Consider the following 22,281-nt stretch of genomic DNA (forward strand, 5'->3'; position numbering starts at 1 on the left):
CCAGAAAATCCTAACACTGGTTGATTTCTGCCAGACAGCAGGGGTATGCAATCCTTAAAACGTACAATAGTCCTTTTTTTTTCCTTTTGTGTTCTTCGGTTTCTGTCTTTAATCACTGACGCTGGTTCAGTGTTGGTGTATAGTAGTTAGAGGTGAGTTATATAATGTGAGTAGTGTTTGTTCAGCTTAACATCTGCACATTTACTTGCACTTTTCTATTATTTCCTCTTATGGCTGGTGTTCTGGAGCTTGGTGTGACTGAACTGGTGAGAAGACTATATAGACTCCATCGAGATGGATATGTGATCTTTAGTGAGTGTCATTTTTTGAGTCTTGTAAATGGTCTTATCTGATTATAATTGTCTCTGTAAAGTTCTCAGAGGATCCTGCTCTCATTCAACAATTTATCACCACATTTCTAGAGTTTCCAAAGCTTCTCTGCTATGACCAATCTACATTCGGCTCCAGGAATGTTGAGAAAGAAGACAACCAGTTATATACTGAAGTTGATCATGGGAAGCTTAATTCAGTGCCTGGATGTGGGATGGAGTCCAAGGATTATCCGTCAACTTTTTCTCATCAGTCCACACCTAAAGAAGAAGTAGAATTGAATCCAATTGAAGAAAACAGAAAGATGAGTTAAAAACTGGTTCATGAGATGATATTTCTACTGATTGTGGAGCTAATCTAGACACCGAAGATTCTTTTATGGCAGAGGGTATAAAGGGACATTCTCAAGGCATTGAGACTTTATAATCCTCCCATAAAGTCTCTTAACGCAAAATCGAGATTAATAGCTGCCAGATTCTTTCTTATCATCATCGTCATGAATTAAAGAAGTGAAGCATGACAGAGAGAAGAGAGAGGGAACTACCCTCGCTTACCACCAGACGGTTCTGTCAACTACATGCAGTGGCTTCCTTTGAAGAGAGAGGGAACTACCCTCGCTTACCACCAGACGGTTCTGTCAACTACATGCAGTGGCTTCCTTTGAAGAGAGAGGGAACGACCCTCGCTTACCACCAGACGGTTCTGTCAACTACATGCAGTGGCTTTTGGGTGAAGGAGAGCAGAGACGTTCTCTACTGTAGAAATCCGATTGTTGAATAAAAAAAATTTGACCCCTGTTTGATTGATGAAGCAGAGATCTCAGTGGCCCTGAACGAGGAACCAAGATTGGCTCTAGATTGATCACAAATATTGGAGAGAGACATTAGGCCATAAAGCAAAATCGAGTCATCATCCTCACGAAATAAATAAAAAATAAAAAACGCAAATCTCTTTGTGTCCCTCGCTTACCATTTGGACACCTACTTAGTAAGTCGTCATGGCTTTGGGTGAAGGAGAAAGGAGGAGACAGCAGAGAGTGTGTAACACAAGTCTCTACCACTGAAATCTGATTCGGATGAACCTCGGTTTTTCTTTAAAGAGAACTCTCAAAAAGCAAAATCGAGATAGACGAGTCTTTCCATCAACAAGTCTCGCCAGATTCTTTCTTATCATCATCGTCATGAAATAAATAAAAAATAAGTAAAAGCAAATCTCTTGTGTTTCTCTTGCTTACCATTTGGACACCTATTTGATGTATTCAATGCGTCCAGAATTAAAGAAGTTCAAGTCGTCATCCCTTTGGGTAAAGGAGGAAGGAGGAGACAGCAGAGTCTGCAACACGGCTGAACCTCGTTTTCTGAAACAGAACCTCCTCTGTACAAACTATAAACAGATGAAAGGGGAGAATGAAGCAGCAGGGGAAGGGAGTTAAGTGTCGAAGAGATGAGGGCGGCTTCAATTGTTGGGTTTCTCTTGCTGGGTATCTTATGCAAGGGGATCAGTTCTTCGCAAGTGGGTTGCTTCGATGTGGAGAGAGAGGCTCTTACCAAATTCAGAAGCAAGCTCATCGATCCATCCAATCTTCTTACCTCCTGGGATGACTCCCCAGATTGCTGCAAATGGGATGGTGTTACATGCGACAGTGAAACAGGGTACGTGATCCAACTTAGTCTTTTTCCCGGTGGATGCAGTGGCCAGATCGATGCAGCGTTGCTGCAACTAAAACATCTCCGACACCTTGACTTGAGTTGGAACTCTTTCTATGGAGTTAAAATTCCGGATTTTTTTGGTTCCTTCATGGAGTTGAGGTATTTGGACTTGTCATCTGCAGGATTCAGCGGAAAATTTCCTTTCCATCTTGCAAATATTACCGCACTTGTGTCAATTGACCTCCGTGGTAATGACTTGTATGGCGAAATTTCTTCAGAGTTTACAGCTTTGCCACACTTGGAGGAGTTCTATTTGTCTTTTAACGAAGACCTCAGAGTAAATTGCTCAAATCTATTCGGTGGTAGTTGGAAGAATATTAAGGTGATGGATCTAGCAGGGGTTCAACTATACGGAGAAATCCCAAAGTCTATTGGTAATATGACCACTCTTACTAGTCTTAAATTGGGAGTCGAGAGAGGGAATCGAACCATGAAGGGCTTTCTAAGCCAAATGGGAAACCTACACAACCTGGAATTTCTGTCCTTAACCGGTTTTGAAGATTCGATTCTGTCCAAGCTTAATTGGTTATGCTCCTTAACAAATTTAACCAACCTATCCATCACGGACTGTAGATTTTCGGGACATGTTCCTACATGCTTAGGAGAACTCTCGTCTCTTCGCCATCTTACAATTAGAAATAGTATGCTCCAAGGTTTTGTACTTGAAAAGCATTTTCAAAATCTGAGCAAACTAATCTCCCTAGAACTGTCACTAAATTCCCTAGAGTTTCGTCTTCCTATAGATTGGGTTCCTCTGTTTCAACTTGGATACCTCGATCTTGGATCTTGTCGTCTTGGTCCACAATTTCCTCTTTGGCTTCAAACTCAAAGACAACTCAAATACCTAGATCTCTCCCACACATCCGTGGATAGCATACCATCATGGCTTTGGAACATCACTTCTGAGCTTCAATATTTGAACCTCAGTATGAATAATATTTCAGGTTCACTTGCAAACATTACACTTGCCAATTATACAGATGTGTATATTGATCTGAGCCACAACAAGTTCACAGGTCTTATACCTTTTCTCACAAACTCTTTCACATTTTTTGATATCTCATACAATCAATTTTGTGGGGTCATTCCTTCTCAGTTTGGTAAGATGAAGGGATTAGAAATTCTTAATCTTTCCCATAACAATCTCACTGGAGGTGTGCCCCCAACCTTGGCTAACTGTGGATCTCTCAAGGTGCTTGATTTGAAGGCAAACTATTTATCTGGCAATATTTCATGGTCTTCCATTCAGTTTGTGAATATACAATGTTTGCACCTTGAGAAGAATAAATTATCGGGAGAGTTTCCTTCATTTTTGAAAAATTGTACTGATTTGAAAATTCTTGACCTTAGTGGGAACGAATTTAGTGGAAGCCTTCCACGTTGGATTAGAGTAAGGTTGTCTAGCCTTCGAATACTCCAACTGAGGTCCAACATGTTTATTGGAACTATCCCGGAACTATGGAATTTGGGTTATTTGCAAATCCTTGATGTGTCACATAATCGTCTGACAGGAGCCATTCCTAGAGGTATAACAAATTTAACAGCCATGAGAATCAATCTTATTACAAACAATACACTTAACCATGGGGGCAACTATTACCAAGAAAATGCTGATGTGGCATACAATGGGATTGTGTATGAATTCACTACCACTCTTTTTTTGGTTATTACTTTAGATCTCTCAAGCAACAATTTGTCAGGAACAATCCCAGAAGAAGTGGGAAACCTTATTGGTTTGATTGCTTTGAACTTGTCGGGGAATCAATTTTTCGGGAAGATCCCAGAGAGCATTGGGAAGTTGCATCGATTAATAAATCTGGATTTGTCAAGAAACCATCTTTCTGGGTCGATTCCTCTAGCTATTGCTAGTTTGACATTTTTGAATCATCTCAACCTTTCATACAACAATTTGTTTGGAATAATTCCATCTGGTAATCAACTTGATACTCTCAATGAAGAATCGATTTATGTGGGTAATGAAGGTCTTTGTGGATATCCATTGAGAAAAGATTGTAAAAGTGATGGGAGAGATCAAATTCCGGCCCAACTTCTTGGTGATGAAGAATTTGAAGACAAATTTGAAATGAGATGGATCTATGCTGGCATTGCTCCTGGATTTACATTTGGCTTGGTAAGTGTGTTTGGAATTTTACTATTCAAAAGGTCTTGGAGAATTATATATTTTCGATTTGTAGATGGTTTGCAAGATTGGTTTTGTTGGAATATTGTCAGATGGGTCTGAAATGAGATGGACCTATGTTGGCATTGCTCTTTGCAGTTTGCTTTGTAAGTGTGTTTGGAAATTTACTATTCAAAAAGTTTTGGAGAATTATGTATTTTTGATTTTTAAATAGTTTGTAAGATTAATTTTGTTGGAAATAAATATAATATTGTCAAAGCTCAAAAATTGTTCATAGGATATGATATTTTTTTCTTTTCATTGTAACTCATCCTTTTTCAAATGCAAATGTCATTCAATAATATCTTTCTCATTATAATTTAGTCGGGTTTTTCAAAATACAGTGACATTTTTTTGTTTTTGGTATACAGTGACAAAATGTAATAATGTATGTCATCTTTGGTATTGAAATAATAACTGATAGTGGCTAGCCAATGCAACCAAAGACCAATTTGTTAGGTGCGAAAAGCTACCGCCTATAAGAGTGGACAAAACCACTCTGACACCCACCCCGCCCATTCTTTACCGCCTCTCATAGGATTCAAATGCGGGATGTGGCGTGCCCAACTCTGATAGCATGACAGCGGCTAGCCAATAGACCCAAAAGACCGATCTGTTAGGTGCAGAAAGCTACCGCCTACAAGAGTGGACGGAACCACCTTGACACCCACCCTGCCCATTCTCTACCGCCTCTCACGAGATTCGAACGATGGATGTGGTGTGCCCAGCTCTGATACCATGACAACGGCTATTCAATACACCCAAAAGATCGATCTGTTAGGTGAGGAAAACTACCACCTACAGACACCCACCCCGCCCATTCTTGACCGCCTCTCACAGGATTCGAATGCAGGACGTGGCGTGCCCAGCTCTGATACCATGACAGCGGCTAGCCAATACAACCCAGCAGACCGATCTGTTAGGTGCGGAAACCTACCGCCTACAAGAGTGTACGGAACCACTCTGGCACCCACCCCGCCCATTCTCTACCGCCTCTCACGGGATTTGAACGTGGGACGTGGCATGCCCAGCTCTGATACCATAACAGCGGCTAGCCAATACAACCCAACAGATCGATCTGTTAGGTGAGGAAAGTTACTGCCTACAAGAGTAGACGAAACCACTCTGACAATGACAACTATAAATATCGTTCTTCTTCTAATAGTAAAGAATTGAGCAACCCAAAAGTGAGTTTATTTCCAATGGAGCCTAAGGGAAGAAGGTATACCAAATAAAGTAAAGATACAACACCCAAGAGAGTGTATGGTGATATTCCATGGAAGAAAGATTGAACTTGTATAGTTAAAATATAGGTGATTATAAGACGAGATTGTGGCCACATAGTCCATGCCAGTCACGAAAATCAATAATTAGTTAAAAGAAAGATCTTGAATGCTCTATTATAAATCTGGATCAGACTAGCCAATTGCCTCATGAGATGTTATTAAATATTTTATTATAAAATCGGGATTAGCCTAACCGATTGACCCATGAGATGTTGTTAAATATTTTATTATAATAAAAGGATTGGATAGGTCAATTGAATCTGGTTCGACCATGCCATGTACCTTGACCACGTCAAGTTTTTAGCGAAGCTTTGTAACTAAAACCTAATATAATTAATTACATAATTAAATATAACACTACAAGAAAAAGAACTTTTGCTTTCTTCGATAGAAGTCACCATATCCAGTATAAATAATATTTCATTAGTAGAGAAACTAAAAAATAAAAGAAAACTCTATCATCGAAAATTGATTTTTTGGTAGTAGAGTTATGACAAGTACATGGCAAGAAATACTTTCTTTCGGTAGAATTACTTTTCAATTGAAATAATCTTTTTAGGAAAAGAAAGTCTTTTTGAAAAATATTGTTTTGACAAAAAATATTGTCCTCCAAAATAAAATTTGGGGGAACAATTTATGTCAAATTTTTAAATAAAAATAATTGAAACCATCATGTGGAATTTATTTTCGATTTGTTTAATCTTTTGTGAAAAATTGCATTCACTAAAAATACGATTAAAATATTATGTAACTATGTATTAAAAATGATATTAAATATTACAAACACAAGTTCCTGAAAACTTACAATTGACACCTAGATAGTTCTGATTTTTTAATCCGATTTTTGAATAAAAAACAATTTGACCCCTACTTGGTTGATGAAGTTAAGATCTCAGTGGCCCTATGTCTATGAATACCAGGGTTGGATACATCTCTTATATATGACAGTGGAAACATATTGTTTTCAATAGATAGAAGTTATGGTTACAGTGAAACTAAGAAGCTCTCCATTTTTTTTTCGTGAGCTTGCAAATCGAATCGCCGCTCATTCAAGTTTGACTCGTTTACTTAAAAAAATCGAAACCGATCTCAAATATGATTCTAGATGGGATTTATTTGAATCGAACTGAGTTGGCTTCAAGCGAAGATTGAGTTATTCGCGAACTGGTTCTGTTCGATACCACCCTAAAAACACATAATATGTCCAATTCTTTCTTATGAAAGAAAATAGATGACAAATGGACTGAAAACTACTACAATTCCCAATGAAAAACACTTGAACATAGTGTTCAGCCTCAAGGATCAAGAAAACAATAAAACTACTCTCTTACATAGATTGAGTTTTTGACTTCTCTCAGTAACTATTATCAGATTATTCTTAAATGAGATGGATCTATAGTGGCATTGCTCTTCGATTTGCAGTTAGCTTCATAAGTGTGTTTGGAATTTTACTATTCAAAAGGTCTTGGAGAATTATGTATTTTTTATTTGTAGATGGTCTGCAAGATTGGTTTTGTTGGAAATAGACATAATATAGTCAAAACTTACAAAATTTTCAAGGGATATGGCTTTTTTTCTTTTCATTGTGACTCATCCTTTTTCAAATGCAAATGTCATCCAATAATATCTCTCCCATAATAATTTAGAGGGCTTTTCGAAATACAGTGATATTCTTTTTATTTTTTTCTTTATTACAATATTAGTGAATTTTTCAAAAGACGAAAAGTTAATAATGTATGTCTTCTTTGGTATCGAAATAATGACAAATATAAATATTGTTCTTATTCTTATAGTAGAGAATTGAGCAAACCAAAAGTGAGTTTATTTCCAATGGAGCCTGAGACAAGAAGGAATACCAAGCAAAGTAAAGATACAACACCCAAGAGAGCGTATGGTGATATTCCATGGAAGAAATATCGAACCTGTATAGTTAAAATATAGGTGATTATAAGACAAGTCCATGGCCACATAGTACATGCTAGTCACGAAAATCAATAATCAGTTAAAAGGAAGATGTTGAATACTCTATTATAAATTTGGATTAGACTAACCAATTGGCCCATGAGATGTTTTTGAATGTTTTATTATAAAGTCAGAATTTAATAGGTCAATTGAATTTGGTTCAACCATGCCATGTACCTTGACCAAGTTAGGTTTTTTGCAAAGGTTTGTAACTAAAACCTAAAATAATTAATTATATAATTAAATATAATACTTCAATAAAAAGAGTTTTTGCTTTCTTCAATTGAAGTCACCTTATCTAGCATAAATAATATTTCATTGGTAGAGTAACTAAAAAAGAAAAGAAAACTCTACCATCAAAAATTGATTTTCCGATAGTAGAGTTATGATAAGTACATGGTAAGAAATTCTTTCTTTTAGTAGAATTACTTTTCTATTGAATTAAGCTTTTTAGGAAAAGAAAGTCTTTTTCATAAATATTTTTTTGACAAAAAATATTGTCCACCAAAAAAATGTTGGTGGAAACAATTTCCATCGAATTTTTTTAATAAAAATAATTGAAACTATAATGGTGGAATTTATTTTCCACCACAAAAATTTTATGATTTTGGTAAAGAAAAACGTTTCTACCAAAACTTTATTTATACTAGAGAAATTATATGATATTCAAAATATTTTTTAAATTTATTTTTCCATAGAAATATAATTCCGCTATGAAAAATAATCTACGATGGTGGAATTCTAATTTGGATGAGAAAGTCTCTTTTGTGAATGGCAACATAGTTTTAAAGTCTAGATGATTATAATGACACTTTAGGTGGAAACCATGATAAGACCAGCTCATTCCCATTAGTACTCTGCTTTCTTTTGAGTCTTTGATATTATTATTACTTCTTTTAGTTATTTTTACGAGTTGGGTGTCTCTAAATTTTTATTTTCTAGTGATGTATAAAAGTGTATGTTATGAACTTCTAATGCACTTTTTTTTTTAATTTTAATAAAAAAAATCTTTGTGAGATAAAATTCTCAAGGTCTACTCTAATTCAAACAAAGATTTCTATAGTTATCGTATTCAAAATTGGTGTACATCGATTTTTATACAAATATGTTGGAAATAATGTGTTTTTAGGAATTTTAATTTTTAAAAAGTATGAGAGGATTGTCCTATAAAGTCCATTGAGATATCATAGGCTATAAATCTCCCATTTATCAATAATATGAATTGGATTTTTGGGTAATCGATACATATCAAACTTTCGTGCCTACCCCAGTTTTACGCCTATTAAATTCTTTGGGAAAATGGGCTCAGACCTACACGAGCAAGGAAGGTCCACATATCCAAGTGTATTGGAAGATGGACCCAAGCCCATAAGATATGGATCCACCACGATCACATGAGTTGGTGGGACCCACCATGATCACGCGAGATGGCATGATGAGTCCTACACAATAAGAAGTTTTACAGAGCTAAAATTATTATGGAAGTTGGTCTCACAGATAAGTTTCAATTTAATGGTGTTTTAGTCATGTTAGTCTTCTATTTATATTGGGTTATTTAATTATGCTAGGACTTATCTTTAAGTGTTAGAGTTTGGGTGTAATTGGAACAACTGTAGTTTAATTGTAATTGGATTCTACTACCTTCCTCTATTATAAATAGAGGTTCATGTACTCTTATTATAATAAGTCAATGAAGTATTTCTCTTTTAAATAAATTCAACAAATTTGATTTCGATTTGGAGTTTGATTGAGAGAGAGATTGAAAGAGAAAAAAATCTTACTTAGTATAGGAAGTCATATTTGAAACGTATTGCTAATGGTTGAGAGAGAAAGAGAGAGGAGAGAGTTTGAATGGTAGCAAGTCCAGTAGTTCCGTAGAGAGAGAAGGAAAGAGAGATAAAGTTTGATTGATTGACCGGTAGGTAAGCTTAGTCCGTTCTTTTATATTAAGGTCCAAATGAATGTGAGCCAACATTCTTTATTTCTTTTTTAGTGTAGGAGCACTATAAAAGTAATGTTAATGGCTTAAATTGACTATTAGATTATGAATAAAACACCATGTGCTTGCATTTCTCAAGTCATTCCCATTATTCTTTAATTCATTGATACATGATAATTTTTCCTCTTTTTTAAAAGACGTGATAATCTTTGTCTAGTGATTTTCTCCCAAGATAATTGGGCCTTCATATTATTAGTCCTAAAACTGGTTTTCCTTTATTCAGGTAATAACACCTCTAAATAGTTTTCTTTTAGGAAAACATTACAATTAACTACAGGATTATGTTAAGAATGTTAGGAACTAGATGCCTTAATTCCAAACTAATGAGAGTAACAATAATAAACGCGGAAGAAGGAAAAACAAAGACAAGAATAAAACAACAAGATTTATACAGGTTTGCCTTAAGGTGATACTATGTCCTATCTTCCGCCGTTGCAGTAATCCACTATGAAGATGAAATAGTTTACAAAGAGAAATCACGGACACTTATAGGTGTTTGAACCTTCTCAAACTGTTTCTTTTTAAGAACCAAAAAGATTTGTGCCAGAGTAACAGATGCCAAGAAGAACAACAAACCTTGGACACGTAATGGATCTTGAAGTACTATTTCTGCATCTCCCTGACCAAACCCCCCCACATTAGGATTACTTGTTAATGGTTGATCAAGCTTGATGGATTCACCCTCCGAAACAAGAAGTTCTGGTCCTGGAGGTATAATATCAACCACTCTCTAATCACTTTGGCTGCAACTCGGGATGCTCCTCGGATGATGATCATAACACCCTAATAGCGACGCCCTCCATTATAAAGAGAAAACTAGGGCAACCATTTTACAAGAGTGAAATTCCCAAACTACCCTCAGTGAAATTCCCACAACCTCCTTTAACATTTTATTTTTCACTTTGTTCGAAAAATATCCTTGTTTGAACAATCCCTATGTTCAAAAAGTCTTATTTCTTTTTATATTTTATTATATGTGCTTTGGTAGAGTAGACTCTCTATTTGAATAATGGTGTTGTTGAGGATTTTTATTTGTATTTTTTGTTGTATTAAATTGTTTTTAATGCATATTATTAGTTTATAATTTATTTATTATCATCAAAACCATGAGAATGAAGATATTGAGACTAATATGTTCATCAATTATTCAATCTTTATACATGAACTATTTATTTGTGTGTGAAACAAGTTGATATTCTCAAAGCTAGTGGTCCATAGTCTATAAGAAAATAATCAAGGTTGTCTTCTCCATGTCAATTTGCACTAACCTCATTAGTATTTATGAGGATTGCATATGGTGTGTCATTGTCTAAAGAAAATAATGGAACTGATAGGAAAAGTGAAGGTGAGGGGTCTAAGGGTAGGAATGAGTACTTGTCTTAAAGATCGTTGTAAGGTTGGACCACAACATATGTATGGATAACATGTAATGGTCAAACTAAGAAGAGGGTAAATGGTCATGTTTATTGAAAATTATTGAATATTTGTGATCGTTGTCAATTTGAAGTAGAGAGAGAAGGAAAGAGAGCTAAAGTTCTGATTGATCACAATATTGGAGAGAGACATTTGGCCATAAAGCAAAATCGAGATACACGAGGCTTTCTTGTCATCATCGTCATGAAATAAATAAAAAAACGCAAATCTCATCGATTTGAATCAGATCCCCTCGCAGCTCACTGAGACGAGACCCGGGAAACCTTCGCTGCGCTTTAGGAGTGTGCAGTAGATTTCCTGGACCCCTTCCTGCATGCTTGGGAGAACTCTCACCTCTGGAAGTGATTAGAATTGTAAATAGTATGTTGGAAGGAGTTGTACTTGAAAATCATTTCCAAAATCTAAGAAACTTAATCCTCCTAGACCTATCGCAAAATTCATTAGAGTTTCATCTTCCTATAGATTGGCTTCCTCCATTTCAAGTTCGACAATTCTACCTTCAATCTTGTCATCTTGGCCCACAATTTCCTCTATGGCTTCAAACTCAAAAAAACATGGTTTACCTAGATCTCTCCCAAACATCTGTGGATAGCATACCATTGTGGTTTTGGAACATCACTTCTGAGCTTCAATATTTGAACCTCAGTATGAATAATATTTCAGGTTCACTTCGAAACATTACACTTGCCAATTATACAGAAGATGTGTATATTGATCTGAGCTACAACAAGTTCACAGGTCTTGTACCTTTTCTCACTAGCTCTTTCACATTTTTTGATATCTCATACAATCAATTCTCTGGGGTCATTCCTCCTCTATTTGGTAAGATGAAAAGCTTACAAATTCTTAATCTTTCCCATAACAATCTCACCGGAAGCGTGCCCCCAACTTTGGCTAATTGTGGATCTCTTAAGGTGCTTGATTTGAAGGCAAACCATTTATCTGGCAATATTACATGGTCTTCCGTTCAATTTGTGAATATAAAAAACTTGCACTTTGAGAAGAATAAGTTATCGGGAGAATTTCCTTCATTTTTGAAAAATTGTACTGATCTGCAAATTCTTGACCTTAGTGGGAATGAATTTAGTGGAAGCTTGCCGAGATGAATTGGAGTAAGGTTGTCTAACCTTCGAATACTCCAACTAAGGTCCAACATGTTTAGTGGAACTATCCCGGAACTAAGGAATTTGGGTTATTTGCAAGTCCTTGATGTGTCACATAATCGTCTGACAGGAGCCATTCCTAGAGGTATAACAAATTTAGCAGCCATGAGAACCAATCATGTTACAAATAATACACTTGGCTATGAGAGCAACTATTACAAAGAAAATGTTGATGTGTCGTACAATGGGTTTGTGTATGAATTCACTAGCACTCTTTCATTAGTTATTGCTTTAGATATCTCAAACAACAATTTGTCAGGAACAATCCCAGAAGAAGTTGGAAACCTTATTGGTTTGATTGCTTTGAACTTGTCGGGGAATCAATTTTTCGGGAAGATCCCACAGAGCATTGGGAAGCTGTATCAATTACAAAATCTGGATTTGTCAAGAAACCATCTTTCTGGATCGATTCCTCCAGCTATTGTTAGTCTGACATTTTTGAGTCATCTCAACCTTTCATACAATAATTTGTCTGGAATAATTCCAAGGGGTAATCAACTTGATACCCTTGATGAATCGAATTATATGGGTAATGAAGATCTTTGTGGACAACCATTGAGAAAAGAATGTAAAAGTGATGGGAGGGATCAAATTCCGGTCCAACCTCTTGGTGATGAAGAGTTTGAAGATGAGTCTGAAATGAGATGGATCTATGCTGGCATTGCTCCTGGATTTGCATTTGGCTTGGTAAGTGTGTTTGGAATTTTACTATTCAAAAGGTCTTGGAGAATTATATATTTTCGATTTGTAGATGGTTTGCAAGATTGGTTTTGTTGGAATATTGTGAGACGGGTCTAATATGAGATGGATCTATGTTGGCATTGCTCTTGGATTTGCAATTAACTTCGTAAGTGTGTTTGGAATTTTACTATTCAAAAGGTCTTGGAGAATTATGTATTTTCGATTTGTAAATGGTGTGTAAGTTTAGTTTTGTTGGAAATAAACATAATATTGTCAAAGCTAAATTTTTTTTCATAGGATGTGGTTTTCTTTTCTTTTCTTTGTAACTCATCCTTTTTCATATGCAAATGTCATTCAATAATATCTTTATCATTATAATTTAGTAGGGTTTTTCAAAATATAGTGACATTTTTTTGTTTTTTCTTTATTAAAATATTAGTGAAATTTTTAAAAGACAAAATGTAATAATGTAAGTCTTCTTTGGTATCGAAATAATGACAATTATAAATATTGTTCTTCTTCTAATAGTAGAGATTTGAACAACCCAAAAGTGAGTTTATTTCTGATGGAGCCTAAGGGAAGAAGGAATACCAAGCAAAGTAAAGATACAATACCCAAGAGAGCGTATGGTGATATTCCATGGAAGAAATATGGAGCATATAAAATATAGGTGATTATTAGACGAGTCCATGGCCACATAGTCCATGCCAATGACGAAAATCAACAATCAATTAAAAGGAAGATGTTGAATGCTCTATAATAAATTTAGTTCAGACTAACCAATTGCCCTATGAGATGTTGTTAAATGTTTTATTGTAAAATCGTGATTGGATAGGTCAATTGATTCTGATTCAACCATGCAATGTACCTTGACCAAGTTTAGTTTTTAGCAAAGCTTTGTAACTAAAACCTAAAATAATTAATTACATAATTAAATATAACACTACAAGAAAAAGAGTTTTTTTTTTCTTCGATAGAAGTCACCATATCCAGCATAAATAATATTTCATTGGTAAAGTAACTAAAAAATAAAAGAAAACTCTATCATCGAAAATTTATTTTTTGGTAGTAGAGTTATGACAAGTACATGGCAAGAAATACTTTCTTTCGGTAGAATTACTTTTCGATTGAAATAATCTTTTTAACAAAAGAAAGTATTTTTGAGAAATATTGTTTTGACAAAAAATATTGTCCACCAAAACAAAATTTGGTGGAAACAATTTCTGTCGAATTTTTTAATAAAAATAATTGAAACCATCATGGTGGAATTTATTTTCAATTTGTTTAATCTTTTGTGGAAATTAAATTTACTAATAAATACGATCAAAATATTATGTAACTATGTTTTAAAAATGATATTAAATATTGCAAACACAAGTTCTTGAAGGCTAACAATTGACATCTAAATAGTCCTAATTTTTTAATCCAATTTTTAAATAAAAAACAATTTGACCTCTAGTTGGTTGATGAAGTTAAGATCTCATGGCACTATGACTATGAATACTGGGGTTGGATACATCTCTTAAATATGATTGTGGAAACATATTGTTTTCAATAGATAGAAGCTAGGGTTACAATGAAACTCAGAAGCTCTCCATTTTTTTGTGAGTTTGCAAATTGAATCGCCGCTAGTTCGAGTTTGACTTGTTTACTTAAACAAATCGAAAACCGATCTCGAATTTGATTCGAGTTCGGATTTATTCGAATCAAACTGAGTTGGCTCCAAGCAAAGATTGAGTTATTCGAGAATCGGTTCTGTTCGATACCACCATAAAAACACATAATATGTCCAATTCTTTCTTATGAAAGAAAATAGATGACGAATGGACTGAAAACTACTATAATTTCTAATGAAAAACACTTGAACAAAGTGTTCAGTAGGACAAATTAAACACAAAATTGTTCTTTTGTGTCCTCAATACTCTTACATGGATCGAGTTTTTGACTTCTCTCAATAACTATTATCAGACGGATCTTAAATGAGATGGATCTATGGTGGCATTGCTCTTCAATTTGTAGTTGGCTTCGTATGTGTGTTTGGAATTTTACTATTCAAAAGGTCTTGGAGAATTATGTATTTTTGATTTGTAGATGGGTTGCAAGATTTGTTTTGTTGTAAATAGTAAAAACTTACAAAATGTTCATGGGATATGGCTTTTTTTTCTTTTCTTTGTGTCTCATCCTTTTTCAAATGTAAATATCATTCAATAATATCTCTCCCATAATAATTTAGTAGGGCTTTTCAAAATATAGTGATATTCTTTTTATTTTTTCATTATTAAAGTATTATTGAAATTTTCAAAAGACAAAAAATAATAATGTATATCTTCTTTGGTATCGAAATAATGACAGATATAAATATTGTTCTTCTTCTAATAGTAGAGAATTGAGTAACCCTAAAGTGAGTTTATTTCCAATAGAGCCTAAGACAATAAGGAATACCAAGCAAAGTAAAGATACAACACCTAAGAGAGCGTATAGTGATATTCCATGGAAGAAAGATCGAACTTGTATAGTTAAAATATAGGTGATTATAAGACGAGTCCATGGTCACATAGTCCATGCCAGTCATGAAAATCAATAACCAGTTAAAAGGAAGATGTTCAATACTCTATTATAAATCTGGATCAAACTAACTAATTGGCCCATGAGATGTTTTTGAATGTTTTATTAAAAGAATTTTTTTATTATTATTAAAAATAGTTTGTAAAAAAAGTAATTTTTTTATTTTCACTAATTATTTTTATGAAAATAATAATTAAATTTTTATTTTTTTGTTTTTCTTTTCTTGAGGTTTCAAATAGACCTTGATGCGGTCAGTAATCACGCACGTGTGGGAAAGGAGAAGGGTCGAGGTTTAATTGGAAGGACCCCACCCCATTTCTCCAACCCGAGTTTAACTAGACTCAATTATGGGAAAGTGTGATCCCCATCTAGCATTTAATGATTGGGTTGATTTTTATAATATTATTTAAGATTTTTTTATTAAATTAATTAATAAATAAATTAACAAGGGAGATGGATACTCTCGTCAGCAATCGGGCAGACCCATCGAAACATTTCTCTTTCTCGGTCTCATTGGCGGATTCCTCCTGGAAAATTCATTCGATATCATTGAGGATGACTTTGAGGAAATTGGGCAGAACGGAGCTTCTCCACCGTGCCCCGGCCAAGAATTTGTATGTGGGCCTATGTGCCTTCTCCTTGATCTATGGGTCATAATTTTACATCTCTTGGTTGTGTGGGTCTTCCTTGGTCTTATGGGCTTGGGCCCATCTTCCAACACACTTAGATATGTGGGCTTTCCTTGGTTGTATGTGTTTGGGCCCTCTTCCAACACTCCCCCTCAAGTTGGGGTGAGAGAACATCATGAACTCCTAGTTTGCTGCAAATGATGTATAAATTTTTTTTTTTTTTATAAAATGACAGTCCTCAATATCTTCCAACACTTCCCCTCACGTTGGGGCTCTCGTTTATGAGGCCCAATTGGCATAAGAAAAATGAGAGTAGCATCACTTTAAGTCGTATGACATTGCTCTTTAATCCAGTCAAATAATTCATGATGGATGTTCGACAAACTCCTATCTTCTATAGGTAGTGCCACTCCTATTAATGTAGGTTGTGGGTCTATATGCTGAAGGGTAAAAAAAACTCCTCCATCACCCTGTCACTCCACAGGACAACGTCTCTCAAGTGGTAGGAGTAATAAAAGACATTAATGGGGGGAAGTAAAATGATATGTTGTAATAAACTCATCCATCATGGTGTTCCAATTCGGCCACCAACTCTCATGGTGTCGCAACCGCAATATTTTTTAGAGTAAAAAAAAAAATGATGGTGTCCCAATCCGGGCACCGACTCTCATGGTGTCCCAACCGCAATATTTTTTAGAGTCAAATAAATTATGGTATGAGAAAGATACTTAGGCCACCTCTCCTTCAATAATAATGTTTTATCCAAAGAGACACAATAACAGCAGTTGTAATGGGCTTGGGCCTATATAATACGAACCAAAATAATCCTTGTGAAATTGACCCATGAAATAATCTAAGGCAAATATTTGTACCAAATAATATGTTGACCAAGGAATAATCTGTCAATTCTTCAAAATAATAATCTAGCCAGAAAATTACTGAGTCATGCCAAAATATGTATAAAATTGGACACGTATATCGAGGTAGGAAAATAAGTGGGTTGAGTATGAGTTGACTCACTGAGTTGACCCGAACCGGGTTGACTCAGTCCGATTTAACTCGAAATACTGGTGCAAAAGCGATCTGATTGCTGGGTTGAAGCAGGCGCTCAACCCGGATTTAATACGTTTCCTAACTTAGGAAACATTAAATCTTTCATCAATATCTTCTTCTTCCTCTCGACCGAAAAGAGCGGAAAACCAGAGACGTCTTTGGAAGGCAACTTTCCAGAACTTGAGCAGAGAGATTGGAATATATATCCGAGGAACCAGAGAACTTTCCAAAATAAGAGACATCACCGAGAATCAAGTAGAACGTGATATCATGAACATGATAGCCCGACAACGTCGAAGGTAAGATTTTGACGACGTCGGCAATATTTGAAAACCAGCAATGCAGAACCTTCCAAACAGAGATGACAACCAACCCGGAAAACCAGAGAACAGAAACGAAGAGATACTCTCGAATGCTCGACGGATTTAATAAAACGGAAACAGAGTGTTCTTCTTCCCCACGGCGCTGAACAGAGGCAAATTAAACTTTCTTTCTCTCCTTGCAGCGGAAGTTGTAATGGACAACAACTCAGTAACTCGGTGGAGACTGGGGTAGTCGGACGTCGGCCAAACAAACTCAAGAACACAATATGACTCCTGACGGTAGCAATATTTTTTCGTCTCTACACGAGAAACAAAAACCAGTCTTCTCCGGCGATGTAGATCAATACGACTTCCATAAATAAACGTTGACTCATTGCGTCTCAATCTGTGAAATGATGGGCCTCCTTGTGAAGCAAACAAAGTGGGATTTTATCAAGAAGCAACAACAACGTGCTTTATGTTTTTCCAAAGGATTATCGAGCAAAGATGGCATGCAAAAAGTTTCAAAAAAAAAAAATTGAACCTACTTGAAAAATCAAAGGCTATAGTTTGGGGAAGAAAATAACAAAAAAAGGAAAAAAAAGATTTGGAATTCTAAAAAGAAACCATAACTACGAGTCCTAAAAATCAAAGCTCTGATACCATGTTCATTTTTAGGACTTCATGAAATTAGCTCATGGAGAAAAGGGAGAGAGAACCATTGGGAGAAAACTAGAGAAAGAAGGGTTATGGACTTGATTTCCTAACCCTCCATCTGAAGCTTAATTTATAGATTAATGAAACTATTGGATGTTTAAGTTGGAATAAGTACTCAAAAGATCCCTCTAAGTGGCTTAATTTTGATGATAAAAAACTCATACATTTAATCATGACAACTGACTTCCGTCCATCATGGAGGTTGAGAATCTTGTGCATGGAATATGGAGGACGTTCATGAGACTTCTTGTGCATAGAAACCGGTGGATGTGCATGTGTCTTCTCATCCCCCCTCAAGCTGAACTTGGAGGCTGGACAAACATTCAACTTGGTGCTAATGAACAAAGCTTTGTGTTGGAAGATGGGTATGTCCAAGCCCACACAACCAAGGAAGGCCTACACATCCAAGGAAGGCCCACACATGCAATTGTGTTAGAAGATGGGCTCAAAACCCACATACCAAGGAGAAGGCCCACATGTGGAGGCATGATGGTAAATAAAGAGTAATGTCATAAAAATGACATTGATGTAATTAATTTGTTTTATGGGTATAATTATAATATTGTAGCTTTATTCATCTATAAATTGAGCCCTAGGGGGGAGGGTTAGGATATAAATCCATAACCCTTTTCTTCTTCCAGTTTTCTCCCCAATATCTGTCTATACTTTCTCCATGAGCTAATCCGTAGTTATGGTGTTTTAGAATTTCAATTTTTTTTTCTTTTATCTCTTTGTCTCGTGCCCTTGTTTTTGCTTGGTTCTATGATCTAGTGAGTAGGGGTGGCATTGAGTCGAGTCGAGCCGGAACCTGCCTATGTTCTAGCCGAGCTTCTAGCCGAACCTCGTCTCGAACCTACAATTGTTATCTAGCTCGAGCCCAAAAAATTTAATCGAGTTCGAGCCGAGCTTGAGCTTCAACATATATTTAAAACTTTTCAAAAAATATATATCAAATAAATTATATATAAAATTATGCATACATTTTACATAAAATTGGGCATGACCTCTACATAAAATTGGGTATAAGATGGGGCATGACCTCTACTTAAAATTGAGCATAATCTATATATATAATACCTGTATAAAATTTGGCATGACCTCTACTTCAAATTGGGCATAATCTATATACATAATACCCGCATAAACACTCCATAAAAATGTCTATACATTCCATAAACACTCCATGAAATTTTTTATACACTCCATACACTCCATAAAACAATCTAAACACTCCATACATTGCATAACATTATGAATAAACTCCATACAATAATCAAACACAACAAAATTAAATGAAATATCACTATCAATTTACATTCACCCAAATAAAATCTATAAATCCATTATAAATTTACTAACTATAGTTATTTCTCTTCATGCTAGAAAATAATATACATCCCTACATGAGCAAAATCTCCACCTATGATAAAAACAAAAAAATAAAATTAGTTATTGTCAGATAAAAAAATATTCTTTCACTACTAGTTACTTAATGTCGTTAAAAATATTAAAATTATTTCATCGTCAGGTGGCAGAGCAGTGGCATGGGAGGCAACTAGTGCGGACGGAATTTCATCGTTAGGTGGAAGAGCAGTTGCATTGAAGGCAGTTGGTACGGACGGAATTTCATCGTTAGGTGGCAGAGCAATGGCACTGAAAACGATTAGTGTAGACGGAATTGCCTCGTCCGATGGAAGAGCAACGACACTAAAGGTGGACGGAATTGCATCGTCCGAAGGAAGGGTAGGGTAGCGGCTGGGTTGGATGGAATGACATAGTTTGGATAGGACGAAGAGTTTTTTTTTTTTTTTAATAAAAAATTTCCGTGTTAAAGCCCACGTGCAAGTTCGCACGGACGCTGCACGGGGATGACGCGTCCAAGGGGGGAAATAATTTTCCCCCTTGAACTTAGGTTGTCTCGGTGCTACCGAGACGGGTGGTGTGGGGGGTGGCGGTGGCACCAACAGACGGGAGCGGTCGGCGTCCGGTCCCGAGACAGACTTGCAAATCCCCCCGAATCCCGAATCGCCTCCCCCCCCCCTCCCGAGACAAACTTCCAAATCACCCCGATTCCTGCCTCTCGTTAAATTAACGAGCTGAACCTGGCTATGTTCAAAGTTTGGCTCATTAATTTAAACGAGCCGATTTCTCGAGATAAGGAATCCGGGACCGAGCCGAACTCGAGCCGCTCACGAGCCGGCTTGGTTCGTAGCACTCCTACGAGTGAGTCCCTTGTCACCAGAAGAGAAGAAGATTGTTGCTGATCTAGTGTTTGCTTCTCTCTGCTATGTTCTTGAAGATCAAACAAACTTTCTCTCCTCTAGTGAGACACAATTTGGCAATTGTGCTACCCGCCTCTGCCTACCCGATCGACCCTTGTCGACGAAGATATCCGAATGAAGGATGTTGCAAAGGCATTCACGACGGCATCTTGAAAGGTGGTTGTTACCGTGTCTGACATCATCTGATAAGTTACCAGGCTCATGGCCTTGCGAAGGCCTGTTATGGCAAGTGGAATTGTTTGAAGTGTAGAGCCTGCACCTGCTAGCCACTCATGATCTCGCATGTGACTACCCAGGTGGCCGTGTTACCTCTCGAGCAATTCGTGGTCAAGGTTCTGCCCACTACTCTGTTCTCGATCGGGTCGTTCATGTTTTCGCTCAATCCAGGGCCCTTCAATATCAAGATTTCCTTCATCGCTAGTTGGATCCTCTGTTTAAAAAAACGTAGCTGGAAACCTGCTGGAGGGATTAATTTCAATCTCTAGTTCCAACATTTGATTTTCTGAATCTATTAACAGCAGTTGGAAGATTTATTTTTAGAAGAATGCAACAGTTATCACAAAATCTTTGGCATTGTAGGCGTGAGAACTTTTTTGCCGAAAGCTGCCACTGCTGTTGTCTGTTTTCCATCCCGAGTGGAAGTTTCATCGTCATACCCTTTATAGGATTCTCCGAGAGAGAATCCTTGCACTGGTGTCTTTATGAAACCAGGGCTGGATGCATACCTTATACATCATGGGATCGATCATATATTTTATAGGGGGCAAAATGATATATCTCAAAGTTTGATCTAGGTGACATATTTCAAAAAATCCAAAACTTCCATGTCAATTTAAAGCAATATTTGGGGTGAGTTCTTTCATTCGGGTCCATAACCTTTCTCTTACCTGAAAACAGTGACCACAAAGTCTTTGTATGGAAGACCTGGGGTGACTCCAAAGTCTTCGTTATGCATGTTTTTCTAAACGTTAGTAAGTCTTCGAAGACTTGGATGTATGGTTTTGGTGGACTGCAATCTCTAATAAGTTAGTCAAGTCTAACTTCTCCCTACGGCGACTAAAAGGCCATATAAAGTCTCAAGTTATAATACTCGAATCAGAATTCTTTATCAGGATTCTTTCTTATCATCTCATCGTCGTTTGGAAGCAGGAGAGGGAGCAGAGAGAGGCATTTACACTGTTCTATCTGTCAACTACATGCAGTCACTTCGAATCTGCTCCTTTCAAGCCTTCAGCCCCTACTTGTCAAGTCGTCATCGCTTTGGGTGAAAGATACAGGAGGACAGAGATTAGACTGTTCTGTCAGCTACATGCAGTCGACTATTCAACACGTTCATTCGAAGAAAGGAGGGGACACGAGAGTGTCCAACACGGTCTCTACACAGAAATCTAGAGGTAATCAACTTTCTAATGTGTATGCTCTGGACTTGACTTCTAATGCACATTTTCTAGTGATGTATAATTGTGTATTTACAGACTGTTCTGTCAACTAGATGCAGTCACTTTGAATCTGCTCCTTTCAAGACTTCAGCACCAACTTCTCAAGTCGTCATCGCTTTGGGTGAAGGATAAAGGAGGAGAGAGATTAAACTGTTCTGTCAACTACATCTGTCAACTACATGCAGTCGACTATTCAACACGTTCATTTGAAGAAAGGAGGGACACCAGTGTCCAACACGTCGACTATTCAACACGTTCATTTGAAGAAAGGAGGGACACCAGTGTCCAACACGGTCTCAATGAACTTTCAAATGTGTATGATCTGAACTTCTTCTAATGCACATTTTCTAGTGATGTATAAATGGTGTATGTCGATTTTTATTACAATATGTTGGAAATAATGAATTTTTAAAAAAATTATTTTTTAAAAAGTATGAGAGTATTGTCAAGTTGATTGAGTCATCATAGACGGTAAATCTCCCTTATATCAATAATATGAATTGGATTTTTGGGTAATCGATACATATCAGACTTTCGAACCCACCCCAGTT

At 36.3% G+C, this 22,281-nt stretch overlaps 2 protein-coding genes across 2 annotated transcripts; both read left to right on the top strand.

Moving 5' to 3' along the window:
- Positions 1-1,773: 1,773 nt before the first annotated feature.
- LOC137938520 (receptor-like protein EIX2) lies at positions 1,774-4,281 on the top strand. Its single transcript, XM_068783473.1, has one exon. It carries the CDS (start codon positions 1,774-1,776, stop codon positions 4,279-4,281), a length of 2,508 nt encoding a protein of 835 aa, XP_068639574.1.
- Positions 4,282-12,053: 7,772 nt separating this feature from the next.
- Positions 12,054-21,862, top strand: LOC137938521 (putative receptor like protein 25). The gene is made up of 2 exons (XM_068783474.1): positions 12,054-12,749; positions 21,767-21,862. Exons 1-2 carry the CDS (start codon positions 12,054-12,056, stop codon positions 21,860-21,862), a joined length of 792 nt encoding a protein of 263 aa, XP_068639575.1.
- Positions 21,863-22,281: the final 419 nt, after the last annotated feature.

The sequence above is a fragment of the Aristolochia californica genome, unplaced genomic scaffold, assembly GCF_029961685.1.
Source record: "Aristolochia californica isolate CCGP_79_NKW_82.1479 unplaced genomic scaffold, dmAriCali1.0.hap1 SCAF_8, whole genome shotgun sequence".
NCBI lineage: Eukaryota > Viridiplantae > Streptophyta > Magnoliopsida > Piperales > Aristolochiaceae > Aristolochia > Aristolochia californica.

What these genes read in the sequence shown, in the direction of transcription:
- LOC137938521 (XM_068783474.1), top strand. Translation starts at nt 12,054, where the DNA reads ATGTTTAGTGGAACTATCCCGGAACTAAGGAATTTGGGTTATTTGCAA. An exon ending in CTGGATTTGCATTTGGCTTG is followed by an intron (nt 12,750 to 21,766) that starts GTAAGTGTGTTT and finishes GTGTATTTACAG; the next exon opens with ACTGTTCTGTCAACTAGATG.
- LOC137938520 (XM_068783473.1), top strand. Translation starts at nt 1,774, where the DNA reads ATGAGGGCGGCTTCAATTGTTGGGTTTCTCTTGCTGGGTATCTTATGC.